Raw genomic sequence first — 19870 nt, forward strand, 5'->3', positions numbered from 1 at the left:
AAGTAAGCTTACAGAAATACAAATAAAAGTAATTTTAATTCATATATCATGCACTGTTCTGATACTCCTTTCTGCTGATACATCCAAGATATTCAGCCATTTAAAATACCTATTTTTGACTATATTATTGATGAGAACCCATAAAAGGAAAAATAAGGACACAAAGATTGCTTTCATAGCACGAATAATTTATGAAACCACCTTCTCTTTAAATATTTCAAGTCTTCAGCAACTAATAGACAGCAAGAGCTCTAAAAGACTATTATACTCTACAAAAGTAGTTGACAGTGCCTTTTATTTTAATTATCTAGTATCACAACTCTGCTATAATTCTTCTACACAAGTAAACTACTGATGTTGAAGATTAATAGTCTTTTTTGTGAATAAAAATGTCATTATACCCCAGAATTAACAAAAAAATCACAACTCATGGTACTATCAGTAGCTAACAAGACAGGAAAGGAAAGGAAAAGACCAAGGGTGTTGTGGGGAGCCAGACAGGCAGGTCAATGCCCCCTTAGAGCAGGGTACAAGTCACCACACATCCTTATAATGTGATGAGGGGTGATGGTTTTAAACTAAGAGAGGAGATCTGAGCTGGATGTGAGGAAGAAATGAGGGTGTAACACGGGCACAGGTTGCCCAGAGAGGTGGTAGATGTGCTATCCCTGCAGACATTCAAGGCCACGCTAAATGTGGCTCTGGGCAACCTGATCTAGTTGAAGGTGACCCTGCCAATGGAGGGGGTTGGACCAGATGATCTTTGAAGGTGCCTTCCAACCCAAACTACTCTATGATTCTTCATTATCACTCATTTTAAATTACTGATTTTCAAAGAACAAATTTACCTTTCATGCTAGTACTTAAATAAGATTTTTTAGTCTGCGCACTTAGATTTACTCACTGGGGAAATACTTATTTGTAGCAGTAGCTTGGAATAAGAAGAAATCTTCTTTATTCAGCAATTTATAATAAGCCAACCTTAAAGGCATATTTTCCAGACAAAAGAATGAATTAATGCTAAAACAAAGTATTAAAAAAAAGCAGGCAGTGACTATATAGTGGAAACTAGACCAAAAGAAAAACAATCACCAAGACTGCAACCCATACTTAAGTTACTGCAGTTCATTTTAAATTTGTTTAGAAAGCTACCAACAGGCTACCACTTTAACTTAAAAATTCATAAAATAAAATATGCCATTTTAGTTGCAATTCAGAGAAACACCTACATCACAGTGACATTTAGGAAGCAAAAATTTAACATCTTTCCAGCAAACTCCTGTCCTTATTAAGCAGAACTTAATGGCCATCATAGAACTAAGGATTATGTTTGTATCCATTTGTTTTTTCCACACTGTTGAGGTGAATTTCAAGTAATTACTTACATGAGACCTTGATTCGCGGGGTAGCAATGAACAGAGAGTCTGTCTGTTACGGTTATGGGCATCAAAATCCACAAATATAACAGACCAAGAGCAGCCCTGTAAACAGAACACCAAATCTATTTAAGTGGAAGGGAAGAAAGGTTATCATCTACTGTTGAAACTAATTGGTTCTTTGCTTTTATTTAAGTTATGATGTAGTAGTCTGGCTACAGGCAATTTTAATCAGAAAATGTAACACAACATCAAATTGAAAACATATTAAATGTGTAAACGTATTTAAATAAACCTGAATCCAATGGCTTTATCTACTGCTCATTATGAATTATATGATTCATTCAAGCTATGAATTCTTCCATTAATTTCTTGAAAAATAATTATTGTATGAAGGACAAAAAAAACCCCAAAACAGTTGTCCCTGCCTGTGACTGCAGGAAGTGGTCCAAATAGCGATGATATTTCCTTACAAGTCCATTAGAACACAAATAATTGGATAATCACCTGAGGTACTGCTTTGGAAAAATGCTTCCGTAGCAAATAAACTCTCCTGCTTTACAGCTAGTGTAATACCTGTTATCAACAACTACTCCTTAGCAAGACCCATTTCCCAGTAAGATTCTGTAGTTTTACAGTACATCTGTCTACCTTTTGACACTTCCTGAAACACTCAGAAAAATTCCTGTAGCTGAAATACTGTTAAAACAGAATCAACAACATTTAAAAATATTATCAGTACGCCACTTCTTGGAAACTCAATGCAGTAAGTTACAGAATCATAGAATAGTTAGGGTAGGAAAGGAAATTAAGATCATCTAGTTCCAACCCCCCTGCCATGGGCAGGACACCTCATGCTAAACCATGTCACCCAAGGCTCTGCCCAACCTGGCCTTGACCACCACCAGGGATGGAGCATTCACAACCTCCCTAGGCAACCCATTCCAGTGTCTCACCACCCCAACAGGAAAGAAGTTCCTCCTTATATCCAATCTAAACTTACCCTCTTTAAGTTTTAACCCGTTACCCCTTGTCCTATCACTACAGTCCCTAATGAAGAGTCCCTCCCCATCATTCTTCATATGGGAGATGCTCCAGTCCCCTGATCATCCTCGTGGCCCTCCTCTGCACTTGTTCCAACAGTTCCATGTTCTTTTTATGTTGAGGACACCAGAACTGTAGACAATACTCAGGAGAGGTCTCACAAGAGCAGAGGAGAGGGGCAGGATCACCATCTTTGACCTGCTGGTCACGCTCCTTTTGATACAGCCAAGGATAGGGTTGGCTTTCTGAGCTGCAAGTGCACACTGCCTGCTCATGTTCCTTTTCTCATCGACCAACACCCACAAGTCCTTCTCCACAGGGCTGCTCTGAATCTCTTCTTTGCCCAGCCTGTAGCTGTGCCTGGGATTGCTCCAACCCAGGTGTAGGATCTTGCAATTGTCATAGTTAAACTTCATAAGGCTGGCATCAGTCCACCTCACAAGCGTGTCAAGGTCCCACTGGATGGCATTCCTTCCCTCCAGCGTATCAACTGAACCACACAGCTTGGTGTTATCGGCAAACTTGCCAATGGTGCGCTCAATCCCACTGTCCATGTCACCGACAAAGATGTTGAACAAGACCGGTCCCAACACCGATCACTGAGGGACACCACTCGCTACAGGTCTCTACCAGAACACTGAGCCATTGACTACAACTCTTTGCGTGCTGCCATCCAGCCAGTTTATTATTCACCGAGTGGTCCACCTACCAAATTGATGTCTCTCCAATTTAGAGACAAGCATGTCATGTGGGACAGTGTTGAATGCTTTACACAAGTACAGGTAGATGACATCAACTGCTCTACTCCTGTCCATCAGTTCCATAGCCCCATCAGAGAAGGCCTCCAAATTGGTCAGGAAGGATTTCCCCTTCGTGAAGCCATGCTGGCTGTCACCAAGCACCTCGTTGTTTCTCATGCGCCTTAGCATGTTTTCCAGGCGAATCTGCTCCAAGATGTTGCCAGGCACAGAGGTGAGACTGACTGGTCTGTAGTTCCCTGGGTCACTAGTTTTTGCCTTCTGGAAAATGGCAGTCATATTTTTTTTCCAGCTGTCGGGAACTTCACCTGACTGCCATGATTGGTCAAATATCATGAGCAACTCTTAGTGCTCAAGACTATGAAGAAGGTAAAGATCCTAGATGTTTTCTTCTAAAATAGATAATGTGTGCATAATGTCTGATCATTATTTAAGATCCTTACTAGCTCCTATCTCTTAATGCTTAACTTCAGCTTTTAAGATGTATACAGAGTAAATCGAAACAAGACCAAATGGCTAAGTCTTTTTGAAAGAGTGCATCTGTGTATGCATAAAGAGCACTTTAATACTTCTCCACTGAGGCAAATAGCCATCAAAATTTCCTGAGGAGTGGATTCTAAACACAACACCTTACGCTAAATCGTATCACCCAAGGCCTCGTCCAACCTGGTCTTGAACACTGCCAGGCATGGAGCATTCACAGCCTCCCTGGGCAACCTATTCCAGTGCCTTACCACCCTAACAGGAATTTCCTCCTTATATCCAATCTAAACCTCCCCTGCTTAAGTTTTAACCCATTACCCCTTGTCCTATCACTACAGTCTCTAATGAAGAGTCCCTCTCCAGCATCCCTATAGGCCCCCTTCAGATACTGGAAGGCTGCAGTTCTAGTACAAATAGATAGATGAAAAAAAACGCTCCACAAACAAAACCCAAAGCCCCACAAGCCTATCCACAAATACTGAATGCCTAAGTCTACAGAATCAGAAATCCTTGTTTAGGAGGCTGTCGTGGTTTAAACCCAGTCAGGTAACTTGTTCACTCCCAGTGAGTGGTGCTGAGCTGACAACAATCCAGGTCCGTGTGCCCCCGCCACCGGGGTTCTCCCCTTCCCCACTCCCGGAGGAACGGGGAGGAGGATCGAAAAAGTGCAACTCCCATGGGTTGAGACAAGAACAGTCCAGCAACCAATGTACACAAATCACTACCGCTACTATCAACTACAACAATAATAAGGGAAAATAACAAGGGAAGAGAATACGATACCACCGGCCAAGAAAACGAGTTCCACCCGGAAGCCCGTGTCCTTCCGGGTAACTCCCAGTCACCCCCACCCCGGGCATGACGTGCTGTGTTATGGAATACCTCCCTGGCTAGCCTGGGTCAGGCGCCCCATCCCTGCTTCCTCACAGCTTCCCCTCCTCCCTGGCAGAGCATGAGCCTCACAAAGTTCTTGGTCAGGGTAAACATCACTTAGCAACAACTGAAAACATCGACTTCACCAACACTGTTCTCAGGCTGGAAGTCAAAACACAGTACTGCACCAGCTAACAGAAAGGAAAAAAAAACATGACTGCTACTGCTGAACCCAGGACAGAGGCTCTCCTGTTTTATGCCATAAGACAAAGAAGGTTCTAATAACAGTAAGTGCTACTGAGCTTTTCATCAGTAGTTAAGTTTGTTTAATAGACTGTACTTCTAGATCAGCTGCTTACTATTTAAATCAAATTGTAACTTACAGTTTTCATCACAGGCATCTGAATAAGTCTAAAATGTTTTAGTTTAACAGTTGGTTTTAGGTGAATAAACTGTGAGGAAGAACTTTTTGTTTGACAGTGCTTACAATTATTTTAGATTGTTGTTTTGATCCATACCTTCCATTTTACCAGTAGAAAAATGGCAACAGAAATAACTAGGAATGTTTTAATAAATCAAGCAGTACAGAAAGGAACTTGGAACATAATTTGGACTGTCTCAAAGTCACACTTTTATACTTTACACTCATTAGCTTATGCTCATTAGCTCACACAGACAGCACCTGAGAATTCCCCTTACTCACCATTTACAACTTCTCTCCTTTATACTATTTACCTTATGGCAAACCAGTGCATTTATACAAGTATATTTGCAACAGATATATTTGCAATCTGACTTACAAGATAAAAGGAGAGCACAGACATTAAAAACATTGCAGCCCAAAGCCATCAAGAATATATGGAAACTTTATTCAAAAATTAAACAAATATAACTTCAAGGGTTTGGAACTACATGACCTTTGAGGTGCCTTCCAATCCAGACCATTCTGTGATTCTGTGAAGTTCACAATATAAAATTATGGAAGGTCAAAAGGACTGTACATCGCCGAACTTAAAAAAAGAAAAAATAAATATGCTACTCATGTAAATGCATACCATTTTTTTTAAACTAAGTTTTGAATGCTATTCAGCCCTAAGAAGAGATAAAGCCTGTTTCATCAATTAATATTTACTTTGTGATGATACAGATATTTGAGCATGTGATGAAGGTCCATCAGTTACAAATAAAAAAGGACAAGATTCCAAGGAATCAGTGTCATACAGAAAACTTTACTTAGCGTACTAAGCTCACCTCATTGTCACTAACCTATCTTCCCTTCTCACATCATACAGACAAAACTCACCAGAAAGTTTTCTAACTATTTCTACACACACTGACACTATCCAATTTTCTTCTTTAGCTGCACTCCTACCCTTCATTTCCATTCATTAATAGCACCAATAGCTTGACAATGACTTTTCTATCTGCATATTTTCTGGACTATTAATTTGGAAGCATATTCTTTTACTTTAGCTACAGGCTGCCGTAGATACAACAGCTAAAAAAAAAGATGCACATAGAAGGGGAATACAAGTCAGAGATAAAAAGCTAAGAAAACGCTTGTTTTCTTAATTGATCCAAGCCATTTGATGGGAAAATGAAGATTCCATCACTATGCAACATAATGAAATTAAAAATCAGTAAAACAGTGGAATTACGTACAAGTACCTTCTTTAAAGTATGGATCAAAAGACACATGAAGGAAGAAGATAGAAGTAAGGTAATGGCTGTAGGTAGAGGCATACTGTATTATGACCAACCAAGTTGTTTTCAGAATAAGCTGTGATAATTTTAGAATATTTTAAATAAATAAATGTAAGTAGTTCTTGATCCTTAAGGCCACCAATGAATTCTGTACCTGAAACAGGAGCAATCAATTTCCAACCTCACCTCTTTAATGAGAGAAAACGAACATTTGTATTACCTGATTTCCAAAGAGATTGAAACCATTAATTGCTTCTAAAGCTGCTTTTGCCAGCCCCACAGAACTGAGAAAACAAAAAGACAACAAAAAAACAGAGGCATCATAACACAAGCACAGACAAAAAAATCCAAAGCATTTGACAACTTCCAGAGCTATGATCTTTTCTTGATTTGAATTTCATACTTAACCTTTATGTTAATGAAGTGATGATGCAGCAAACTTGGGGTGGCCTGGTAGTGGGTTGTTTTAGGGTGTTTTCTTTGTGTTTTGGTTGCGGGGGGAGGTCTGTTTGTTTGCTTTAAACAGTTTTCAGCATTTGTCCTCAAATGTCAGAGACTACCTGGAAAAAACACTTCAGCTCACCACCACCTTGCTACTAGTCATCTGGCATTATATATTTCAAGGCCTTGTTAATAGTGTATTAACAGAAAAATTATTTCAGCACGATTTTTCAACCTAACTCTCTAGCATTAAAGTTTAAAGGACTGATTTCTGACTAACTTTCAATATAATAGAAGATCAATCTGGATTCAGAAAAGGAGGACTTTCTGATGTCAACCATACAGCGAAACATCTTCTGTTTGACTTACTTCATGACTAGTATGCACCGCAAAGAAAACAAGACCCTTCAAGTTAGCAAGTTCATGCTCAAAGACATTAAGTACTAAAACCGCTAATAATAATTTTAAAATCAAAATATATACTAAAATTTATTAGATTATTAAAACTACATAGTACATATAAAAATATACACAATAAGACCTTTATGAGGCCTTTTTATTAGAAAAGGTAGTATCGTACTTTCCTTGCATTAAAAAAAACCCTAGTCCTCCTCAATGCACACATACACTTTGGTTGATTTTGGTTTTGGGGGTCTTGTTTTTGTTTTTAAAGAAAAACTCAAGATAAGCTAATAGATACCTACATGCATTTGACAGGTTTATAAGAAATATGAAGTATGACAGCAAAATTTTGAAATATCATTTTAAAAAATACCTAATTATAGTTAGGCCAACTTCTCTTGTGTCCATTCAACTGCAATAAGGAGCAAAACCATTAACATACTCACATAAGAGACTCAATTTCTGCACATCAATTCAAAAATCATGGATGTTACAGTCACAGGGCATCAAAAAGGAAAATACTGAATGAGCCAGTAGTTTAAAAATGTAATACACAACGCTACCAGATTTCTGACAGTTCTTACATTGAACGCAAGCATTCCAAGTAGGGAAAGGATTTTGCACTGCTTACTAACTGGTGACATAAAAGTATAGGAAGTAGAAATATCACAAAAGTCTAATAAATTAAACGAACACCTTTTAACCTTTCTTAGGTGACCTGGTAAAAAAGACTCAGAGCATCCAGTAAAAAATCCAAACAAACTAACATAAAAAGCCCACTATAGCCTAGTGTAATTCTCCCAATTTTAGTCATAAAACTAAAAATTTAAAATATGCCTTTGTCTCCACTTCACTATAGTGCCTCTGATAAGGCATCTTTATCTGTCTCTGCTTTGTTTCTACATAAACAAATGCAGTGATTTATTGACTTCACTGACACCTAAATGTCTGTCCCAGTTTTGAAGCTTCTCCTTCAGAATCAACTTTCATCTTTCTCCCTAACTGCCCATTTCTTGAGATAGCAGCTCTGCTTTCTAAGTAGTGTGCAATTAATTTGAAATATTTTTAGTCAAAAATGACAATGAGATAATAGAAAAAGAAGACAGCATAGTAACAGAAAAGTATAATGTCTACCTTGTTATCTGTAAAACTCAACAAATCCAAAGACATATATCAAAAGGGAAAAAAAAGAAAAAAAAAGAATTAATCAGGCTGACATGACAAAAGATTCAGAGTTAAGAGCACAGATCAACACTGCAGGAAGAAAGCCTTTCACCTTAGCAAGGTAAAAATGAATGGAAAGAACTGAAAGGTTTATCTTTCCATAAAGCCTTTTCCTATACAGGAGAGAAAGTTGTTCATGCTGTCCTCAGGTAACAACCATTCAGATGCAGCTACCTTGTTTTTTCCAACTGGGCACAATACCCAAATTTGGAAAAAAAAATAAAACAAACCAAACCTAAACACACACACACACACAAAGAATTCTCAAACATCTGCACTGCTATGTATACATGCTTGAAAAGTCTGAATTTTAAAGACCTGGAAAGAGTCTGGGGAAAAAAGGAATATATCATTTAATAGTTTATTTATTAACATAGTAATTCCATGAAATATGCTTAAAAAAAGCCTCCCTGGAGGAAGACGAGAGAAAAAAAGGATTTAAAAGTTTATATTCTTCTTTCTCTAAAACTGATTATCCACTTGGCCAACCACACTTTCCTTTTCTTGCCATCTCTGGAATAAAAATTATGCTGTACTGCCAAATAATGAATGTGGCGGGGGGAAAAGTTTGTCAGAGGATCTGTGTGACCAGATAGCAAGAGAACAATGTTGACAAGGAGATAGTCGTGATTATAAAATTTAAGCATTCTTAAGAGTCTGAGGGCTACAATCCACTCATAGGGAAATAACAAAATTAACAACAGTTACAAAAATGTACATTCTGGACAAGACAGCCCTAGATATTTTGTTTATAAAGATAAATAATGAAGTAACACCGTGCTAGAAAAAATATTCAGAAAATATTCTCTAATCCCCAACTTCTGTGTAAGAGGAGTTGTGACAGCACGGACAAACAACTTCACTATTTGTCATAAAAAAATAAAGCAACCAAATTGTCAGGAAACTGCAAACAGGAACTGTGCTTTTACCTTTATTCTTCTTTACTCCATGCAGCACCTAGGTATCAGAGCAAACTTTTTACCTTACTGGAAATAAACTGATCTGAACTATTTTTTACCAATGTAAAATATCAATACTCAAATGTTTACTAGCCAATCCACAATTGATGGTATCCAATTATAATTTACACAGAAATTATTGAAGATAAAGGAAAAAAAAGTAAAATCAGTGCAGTTACAGCATTTGTTTACTTTAAATACTGTTTAAATACATGGCTTGGTTTTAATATTACAAGTACTGTAGACACCGATTTCAGACTCTAGAATTCTTTTTTAGCTATTACCACAGGTTTATAAGCCTCCATCTTTCTTTCTGAAACCTTGCCAGAAATAGTACTCATGGGATTTAATTCTAAGTGATTCAATAAAAGAAAGATGATTAGGTTTACTAAGTTCTGCTCTGAGCAGCTGCCGTCAAGCAGTGGTGAAATCCCTGAGTTTGGCACCTTCTGCTGATGAAACATTTTGGTACTGGAGAATGTGATGAAGGAATACACTGAAGTAAAAAGTGTTGTGAATATCATTATTTATCTGGCTTTGGGTCAAATACTTCAACAAAAATGTAACTGTACTAACAACTGCCCTCTTTTAATTATCACCTAGCAACCGATCAAACAAATTGGTGTGATGAATCAGTAAAGAACTTCACATAAAGTATTAATATCAAACTGCATACACAGAAAATGAAAATGGGAGAAATCCCACACACTGAAATATGTACCTCATGTTAAAACCTCATATGCTTCTTTTTCCTTTGAAACAACACTTCTAATACCAACAATGATATTTACAGAGTAGGAAAAAAGTTACTGAATGTCATGGTTTAAGCCCAGCCAGCAACCCAGAACCACGCAGTCGCTTGCTCACTCCCCCGTCTTCCTCCCACCCACTCCCGGAGGGATGGGGAGGAGAATCCCCTCCTGGGCAGAACATGAGGCTCAGAAAGTCCTTGGTCAGAGTAAACATTACTTAGCAACAACTAAAACCATTGGTGTTACCAGCATTGTTCCCAGGCTGAAAGTCAAAACCACAGCACTGCACCAGCAACCAAGAAGAAGCTACTGCTGAGCCCAGGACACTGAAGAACTAGAGAAGTCATTCATTAGCAACAACCGCTGGTATTCAGATCATGTAAAACTACTCACTCTATCTACAAAATAGAAGGATACTGCTTGAAAAAAACACTGAAGACAAATACAGATTCCACCCTTGAAATAATTTCTATTTTTCGTAGTCATTATTCACAGAATCATAGAACAGTTAGGGTTGGAAAGGACCTTGAAATCATCTACTTCCAACCCCCTGTCACAGCTATGGACACCTCACACTAGACCATGTCACTGAAGGGTCTGTTCAACCTGGCCTTGAACATTGCCAGGGATGGAGCATTTACCACTTCCCTTGGCAACTTGTGCCAGTGCCTCACCACCCTCACAGCAAGGAAATTCCTCCTTATATCTAACCTGAACTTCCCCTGTTTAAGTTTAAGCCTATTACCCTTTGTCCTGTCACTAGAGTCCCTGATGAAGAGTCCTTCCCCAGCATCCTTACAGATATTGGAAGGCTGCTATGGGGTCTCCACACAGTCTTCTCCAGATTGAACATCCTCAACTTTCTCAACCTGTCTTCATAAGGGAGGTGTTCCAGCCCCTCATCATCCTCGTGGCCTCCTCTGGACTTGCTCCAAGAGCTCCATGCCTTTCTTATGTTGAGGACACAAGAACTGCATACAGTACTCCAAGTGGGGTCTCACGAGAGCAGAGTCAAGAGCCAGGATCACCTCCTGCTGGTAACACTTCATTTGACGCAGCCCAGCACATGGCTGGTTTCTGGGCTACAAGAACACACTGAAGGCGGCTCATGTTCAGTTTCTCATCAACCAACACCCCCAAGTCCTTCTCCAGAGGGCTGCTCTGAATCTCTTCTTTGCCCAACCTGTAGCTGTGCCTGGGATTGTTCCAACCCAGCTGTAGGACCTTGCACTTGGCTTCCCTGAACCTCATGAGGATGGCACTGGCCCACCTCTCAAAAGTGTGTCAAGGTCCCTCTGGATAGCATTCTTTCCCTCCAGCTTATCAACGAAACCACACAAATTAGCGCCATCAGCAAACTTGCTTAGGCTGCACTCTATTCCACTATCGAGGCCACTGACAAAGATGTTGAACAAGACCAGTCCCAACACCAATCACTGAGGGACACCACTCGTTACTGGCCTCCCCCTGGACACTGAGCCACTGACCACAACTCTTTGCGTGCAGCCATCCAGCCAGTTCTTTATACACTGAGGGGTCTATCCATCAAATATACGTCTCTCCAATTTTGAAACAAGGATGCAATGCAGGGCAGTGTTGAACACTTTGCACAAGTACAGGTAGATGATGTCAACTGCTCTGCTCCTATCCATCAGTTCTGTAGCCCCATCATAGAAGGCCACCAAATTGGCCAGACAGGATTTCCCCTTTGTGAAGCCATGCTGGGGGTCACCAAGCACCTTGTTGGTTCTCATGTGCCAGTCACTCCAATGTAGAGATATTCCAGTCACTCCAACCAATGAGCCGGCTTCATTTGGAGCCTTGACTCAGATGCCTCTATACAAACACCCGTAGCATGGGGAACAAGCAAGAGGAATTAGAGATATGTGCACGTCTATGGGGATATAATAACTACCACAGAAACATGGTGGGATGGGCTCCTATGACTTGGAATGGAAGGTTACAGGCCCTTTAGAAAAGACAGGCCCGGCAGACGGAGAGGGGGTGTTGCTATCCAACATCTGTTGGAGCGACGGTACAGCCCAGCACAAGCAATCCAAGAGGTTCCTCGATTGTGTGGAAGACAACTTCCTTCTGCAAGCAACAGGGGAGCCGACAAGGAGAGGTGCCATGCTTGACCTTGTGCTCACCAGCAGGGGAGGGCTCCTTGAAAATGTGACACTCCAGGGCAGACTAGTATGCAGCAATCACGAGATGGTCGAATTCGAGATCCTCAGGACAGTGAGATCAGCATGCAGCAAGTTCACTGCCATGGACTTCAGGAGAGCAGAATTCTTCCTCTTCAGGAACCTGCTTAGTAAGTTTCCACAGGATATAGCCCTAGAGGGCAGGGGTGCCCAACAGTGTTGGTTAATATTCATGGATCACCTGCTACAAGCTTAGGAGTGTTTTGTCCTGACTAGAAGGAAGCGCAGCAGGAGGGCCAGGAGACCTCCTTGGATGGATAAGGAGCTGCTGAGGAAACTTCAAGGGAAAAAAAAGGTTTATAAAAGGTGGAAGCAAGGACAGGAGGCCTGGGAAGAATACAGGGATGTTGTCCGGGAAGCTAGGGACCAGGTTAGGAAAGCTAAGGCCCAGTTAGAATTAAACTTGGCTAGGGTTGTGAAAGGTAACAGGAAGGGATTCTATAGGTATGTAGTGAATAAAAGACAGACTAGGAACAACGGGTCGCTCTCGGGAAGCCATCAGGAGAACTGGCTCCCCTGGATTTGGAGAAGGCTGAGATTCTTAATGACTTTTTTGCCTCAGTCCTCACTGGCAATTGCTCTGACCACACGAACCAAGTCTTTGAAGGGAGATGCAGACGACTGTGAGAATGAAGACCTTAGGCCCACTGCAGGAAAAGATCTGATTCAAGATCATCTTAAGAACCTGAACATGCACAAGTTCATGGGACCTGATGAAATCCATCCACAGCTCCAAAAGGAGCTGGCAAATGAAGCTGCTAGGCGACTGTCCATCATATTTGAAAAATCATGGCACTCCGGTGAAGTTCCCGGGGACTGGCAAAAGCAAAATATAAGCGCCATTTTCAAGGAGGGGAAAACGAATGACCAGGGAACTACAGACCAGTCAGTCTGACCTCTGTGCTAACTATGAGTTTGGACAGAGCCTTGGGCAACATGGTTTAGTGTCAGGTGTCCCTGCCCATGGCAGGGAGGCTGGAACTAGATGATCCTAAGGTCCTTTCCAACCCTAACTATTGTAAGAAATACATGTGTACTATTTGCAAGCCAAGTGATATTATGATGACCAATACTACTTAAAAAACCCTAAAATATGCAATCTATAGCCATTTTATGAATAATGAAAACTCAGAAGTCAAAGTGTGAAGAAAACAACAGTAATAAGTTGTCAGATTACATATTTGATCCTTCAAGATAGAATATGTGGGAGCAATTCTACTGAACTGGACCACTCTAATGTTAAAATGTTAAGAACATTCCTAAATGTCTCACAGGACAGGAGACAGAACACCCAATTACTTGTAGCATCTAAAGAACCTGGAATAGAACTTGTGGAAAAGGCTATCCTCCAGTGTTCAGCATATTTCTCCCAGCACGGTGGAGATGAGAAAATTTAGACTCATAATTCAACACTTAAACCAAGATATTTCTAAATATTTTTGTGTATACAATCTACTGCACATGCCTCAAGACTCTGAACTGTTCTGAATACAATTTTCACAATAATACGCATGCAGCTGCACATAATTACTGGGATTTGAATATTCAAATAGGAAAGCATCTATGTAGTTATTTCAGCATGCATAGGATGATGAAATTATGCTTCACAGGTTCCCAAAATACACTTCTTAGTCTTTAGAAAACTTTAATTTATCTCAAGCAGTATTTTAATGAGTAACTATTTTTAACTCACCCCACGAATTCTTTTTGTTCAAGTCACATTTACTTGCTTTGACTGAAAGAACTATATTTGCTCACATACCTTGAATGCAGCTCTGGACTGCCATTGTTGTATTTACTTCCTCTTTCCCAAACACCAAAATCTGGCACACGATAGGCTCTTTCCACACAAAAGACAAGATTCTGAATGAAGGAAACCTATGGAAAAGAAAGGAAGCAAGCAAAAGTGACTAAAGGAAACTGAAAATATAATTTCTTCTATTCAGGGGTTTTATTCAGTTTTGGCCTTTTTTTTTTTTCTCCGACAAGACAAAGTTGTTTTCCCTCCACCATCATAACGTGCCTTCCAGTTTTCCCCCTGAAGAATGATGTTCCCCATTTCAGATATTCCTTTAAAACCAAGTTTTAATCACTAAATACTAAGAGCTGTTCAAATCAGCTGCTGAGATTTATGCAAGAGTTCCTACAAAGCCTGGGATAAAAATTATTTCATATTCGACACATACATTTGAACAGCTCCAAGAAAATGGTATTTTGATCTATTGAAAAAGATCGGCCGTAAAAAAAAAAAAAAACAGATGGCAAAAAAACCCTGCATCCTACAAGAGTAGGACACAGAAATCTTGGTGCTATTTTGTAATTCATTCTAAGAGAAATGATCTGCCAAACTTTTATTATATTAGCTCAAGATAAGACATACTTATGCAAATTAAAACATAATCCTTTATAAAAAAAAACTCTGAATCAATTTATAATTAAAATATCTTGGATCAACATGTTTCAACTGAATACTAAAACATTAGAGAATATTTTAAAGAATTTAAGGTGTATTTAACTACAGCTAGGGACTTAAGCAGGTATTTTTTATTCATTTACACTGCTGAAAGAGACATTTGGAGTTGCTTCATTGTAGAAAAGTTAAATTGATGATTAATTTTTACACAGAACTTACAGGAAATTTAACCACAAACACAACACTTACACTGGTTCATCCACACTTCTGTGGGAAAAGAGAATACTGTAATGGCTATAAACACAGTCATATTGCTCTCGTGAGACCCCACCTGGAGTACTATGCGCAGTTCTGGTACCCTCAACATAAGAAGAACAGGGAGCTGTTGGAGATCATCCAGAAGACCATAAGGATGATAAGGGGGCACAGAGCACCTCCCATACGAAGACAGGCTAAAAAGTTGGAGCTGTTCAGCCTAAAGAAAATCTGCATGGAGACCTCACAGCAGCCTTCCAATATTTGAAGGGGGGCTACAAGGATGCTGGAGAAGGACTTCATCAGGGACTGTAGTGATAGGACAAGGGGTAATGGGCTTAAACTTAATAGGGGGAAGTTCAGGTTATATATTAGGAAGAAGTTCTTTACTGTGAGGGTGGTGAGGCACTGGCACAGGCTGCCCAAAGACGTCGTAAATGCTCCATTGCTGGCCGTGTTCAAGGCCAGGCTGGACAGGGCCTTGGGTGACATGGTCTAGTGTAAGGCACCCCTGCCCATGGCAGAGGGGTGGAACTGGATGATCTTAAGGTCCTTTTCAACCCAAACCATTTTATGATTCTATGATCTACAGAGGACAAACCACTTTAGTACAGGCAAGTGATACTTAATTTTTTTAATGAGCTATGAGATAACAATCAAATTTTTACTAGAAGTTATTTGTTTTAATCTTAATTTACCTGTACACCTACCTGTTTTGTCCTTTTTGCTCAATTTTTCTGTATATCTTAAAAAATTACTATTTCAGACACACTTTATGCTAATAGCAATCCATCAGTGGTACATGTAATTCTGTTCTTACTTTTGTCTGTATTTATTACATGTCTCTGCTAAAATTTCACTGTGCGGTGCTCATGTGCAATATTCTGTACACTAAATCTTTTCACAGCTAGCATTTTCAAGGAAAAAGCCCCACTCTTTAAAGATGCCCACTAGTATTCATCCCTGTAATTCAGCACTTGGTTGCGTTGAAATGAACTCTGTCTGAATGAAGCTAGAATACACAGTGATTAAGAGTGGGGCTTCTCCTATACCTATCAATAACTGAAATTCAAATATATCAGCTAAATGAAGAAGCAAGGACCACTGCACAGAAATACATAATCTTACCAATGACTTTCTACCAGTGATAATGTTCAGAACACAAGAAAAAAAAAAAAAATGGCCAATTACAGATATTTTAGGAGGCTTCCAAACAGCAGATTTACAGGAAAAAAAAAAATGCATCAGATAACTGGTTGCAAACCAAAATCTGCAGAAGGCAACTATTCATACCACTGGCATGTAAATACTATAACCAAGTCAATGATAAAGCACTTACAGAAATTATGGATTCTGTGTGTTAAGCTAATTTATCCAGAAACCAAGCATGTGGAGAGCAGAGTGTAATAAAGAATACACAGGCAACATGAATGACTGCAAATACTAGTGCCACTGTTTTATGCAGAGCTAACTGCTCTCAAATTCATTCATTTGCACAATCAAATACTATTCTCATTGTTATGGCTGCAAAGATGAGATTAAATTCAATTTCCAACTGCAAACTCATGCAACTAGTTGCTAACACACTCACAGCTGCCATGCCTGACATCAAAGAACCTGGTATACAATGCGCGTATCATTTGGAACCAAGAGTTCTGTGTGCAAACATATCCATGCAGACAGCCTGCCAAATATCAACCACTTGCCAGTATGTTCCACTTCACTAGTCCTGGTTCAAAACCCTCTCTACAAAAGGAAAGACACTAAACACATCCAACCTGACACTTGGGTAGCAGGTTGGCACAGCCATGGGGCTGCCAATGCCACAATCTCGCATATTATCTAGACTCACAGGAAAACTTGGAAATACCATAATTATGTGGTGCTAATGAGATCTGAGAATATATGCAACTGTTGAAGCTATACAGAGACTATCAGAATATACAGGTCTGGGGTAAAATAATCTTAGTGTAAACCTTCATAATCCACAGATTTCTAGGCCGAAGTTGCAATGAAAGCTACATCCTGACATTGAAGGAGAGAATATCCACTGACTGGAGGGTCATGCACATGTACTTTTTCTGCAGATTCTGTTATGACATGCAAACATCTGAAGGATAATATAAATTAAAAGTCAAGCTAAGTAAAAACATCGTCATATACATTTGCCTCCTCACAGGCATAAAGGTAATTCAAAGAAAATAATATAGACCTATCATATAATCTAACTAAGCGAGAAAGGAGACAAGTTACATCACTTAGTTTTCTCCTTATCTGTTGTGGTTTAAGACCAGCCAGTAACTCAGAACCATGTGGCCGCTAGCTCACTCCTTCCCTTCTTCACCTCTGCTTCTGGAGAGATGGGGAGAATTGGAAGAACGTAAATCTCACAGGTTGAGATAACAACAGTCCAGTAACTAAGGTACCATACAAAACCACTACCACCACCAATAATAATGGTAAGGGAAATAACAAGGGGAGAGAACATGAAACTAAAAGGGGAAAAGGAGAAGGAAACAATAAACACAAGTGATGCACAATACAATTGCTCATCACCTGCCAATCAATACCCAGCCCGACCCCAGCAGTGACGCGGGCCTCTCAGGTAACTCCCCCAGTTTATATAGTTGGCATGATGTGCCGTGGTATGGAATACCCCTTTGGCTGCTTTGGGTCAGGTGTCCTGTCTCTGCTTCCTCTCAGCTTCTTGTGCCCCTCCTCACTGGCTGAGCATGAGACTGAAAATTTCTTTTATCAGGGTAAACATTACTTAGCAACAAATCAAAACATCAGTGTGTTAACAGCACTGTTCTCAGACTGAAGTCAAAAACACAGCACTGCATGAGCTACTAAGAAGGAGGAAAGCAACTGTTACAGCTAAACCCAGGACATTATCTAAAGAAAAAACATTAATGAAAATGTATATGTTAGAAAATATAATGCAAATACACTACTACTGGAAAAATCTCAGTTCTTAAATACGTTAGTACTTTAAGTGCATTTAAGCTTTTTAAGGCAATACAGCAGTGATGACTAAACAGACCAGAGTAAACTCAAACAACTTCAGATTAAGAAAACGGTGGGGACAGAGGAAGAGGGGAAGTGGCAGCAGAAGTAGAAGGGGAAGCGGAAGGGGAAGGGAAACAGACAACAAAAATTCTGCACTTTCTGTTCCTGCCTCAAAGCAATACCTCATTTTAGAGCAGGACCTCAGACTGTCCTGACATGACTTGTCCTTGAGCCAAGGCTATTATCATCTTATTTACAGGACAATTAACAATCTTACAAACATCTCTTACCAAGATATAAAATTGTATTATTTTAAATTAAAGATACAAGAAAACTTCTTAACACACCCAAAGATTCATATGTATTTGAAGAAATTGCTTCAGCCTTCCAGAAAATTAATTCTATTATTCGTTATATTGAAATTCCACTGGACAGAATGCACTGACTGACAGGCTGAAATAAGAAGAAACATGAAAAAAACAGAAGTAGAACTTAACCATCCTAACAGATCTTTTAAATCTTCACCTTGTACCTTGCAGGCATAGCAGGGAACTATAAAAGTTTCCAATGTCATTTTGCATTCACTCTTCCCATATCTAACACTTTATTAGTTATTAATTTATTTCACTATCCATTCGCTCCTTTCATCTGCTCTGAATTCCATTAAAAAGGGGAGAGTATCTGCAGTGTATGTCCAGAACAATTATTTTACAGTTAAAATCAAGAAAAAAAAACAAACAAAAAAACCCCAACTTAATAGAGCATGCATTTTAGCATCAGAAATTTATTCATACCTCATCTGTGTTGTAGATGACCTGTAGCCCCGAAGAGATCATCTCAACCAAATAGAGAAGAAACAATGACACAGCATTTATCTGAAGTAATTAAAGACAGAAAAGAAACTGTAATTGGCTTTATGCTTATTGGAGTCACATAAGCAAGGTAAATGTGGTACGACTTACAAACAGAAATGGTCCCACTATAACACAGTTTTGGTTCTTCAAAAATATTATCCCAGTCTACCAGTATCATAGATGTAATGATGTGGGAACAATCAACAGGAAGAAATCCCTCAAACAGGCACTGTCTTATAAAACTGCTGCTGCAGTATAGTTTTTTAAATTATTTGAAATTATGATATTAAAATGTTTGCGCTTAGGCATGCTGCTTTGACTCACAGGCAATCACTTCAGTCACAAGCTGTTTCACAATTTATTAACAAGTAGAGCATCAAGAAGGCAAGTAGCATATTGAATAGTACACAGCATATTTGGTCCAACCCTAACCATTCCATGATTCTGTGATTCCTAAAAAGCAAGTAACTTATTCATAACTGGAATTTTAGCATTATCAATTGACAGAAGTATAATTACAACATTCAAATACGGTTATATTTGTGAAAACTGTTTTCTTTTGTAGCTGTATACAGCATTAATTAACAGTAATCACTTTTAGCAGCTGTACAGATGAGCACCATAATATTGATTTATTAATCAAAGAAAACTGCTTTTGTCACACAGAATTCTAGTATAACTGAGAATTTTTCCAGTAGGAAAAGTAAGTTTATAACAAGTTGCATCAATGAGCTGTAAAACCACAATCTCAGCATATGAAATCCAGAGAAAACATCTAGAACAAAAAATTGAATTCTCATCTGAAACACAGCAGATTAAGAACAAAATCCAAATTCTAAAAATTCCAAAAGATTTAAAGACCACTGACTCCAATTTCTTCATACAATTTGAAAAGCACCAAGTACAGCAATAACAGCAGGCCAAATGTGTAATGTATTTCATTCTTCCCAACTGAACTGCCTCAGTTACTCTGTTTGCTGTTGTCTCCACCAAGCTGAAATGGCTCTATTTTTTGAGATTTGCTGATGACAGAAGGGAATGTGCATCCACGTTTATGGGAAGGGTTGAGCTGCCACAAAACACAAGAGACTTTGAACTCACAAAACACAAGAGACT

At 39.2% G+C, this 19870-nt stretch overlaps 1 protein-coding gene across 4 annotated transcripts in view; it reads right to left on the reverse strand.

Moving 5' to 3' along the window:
- The window catches only part of PHKB (phosphorylase kinase regulatory subunit beta), an 82365-nt gene that overhangs the window by 46968 nt on the left and 15527 nt on the right, over positions 1 to 19870 (reverse strand). For all 4 annotated transcript variants that reach the window (XM_057402190.1, XM_057402191.1, XM_057402192.1 and 1 more), the window contains 4 exons: positions 18695 to 18775; positions 13986 to 14101; positions 6459 to 6522; positions 1386 to 1481 (listed from right to left, as the gene is read on the reverse strand). In XM_057402190.1, the coding sequence (XP_057258173.1) occupies positions 1386 to 1481; positions 6459 to 6522; positions 13986 to 14101; positions 18695 to 18775 (357 nt within the window). The remainder of the gene's footprint in view (positions 1 to 1385; positions 1482 to 6458; positions 6523 to 13985; positions 14102 to 18694; positions 18776 to 19870) is intronic.

The sequence above is a fragment of the Pezoporus wallicus genome, unplaced genomic scaffold, assembly GCF_028554395.1.
Source record: "Pezoporus wallicus isolate ANWC-B61680 ecotype Strahan unplaced genomic scaffold, APGP_CSIRO_Pwel_v1 contig_2393, whole genome shotgun sequence".
NCBI lineage: Eukaryota > Metazoa > Chordata > Aves > Psittaciformes > Psittacidae > Pezoporus > Pezoporus wallicus.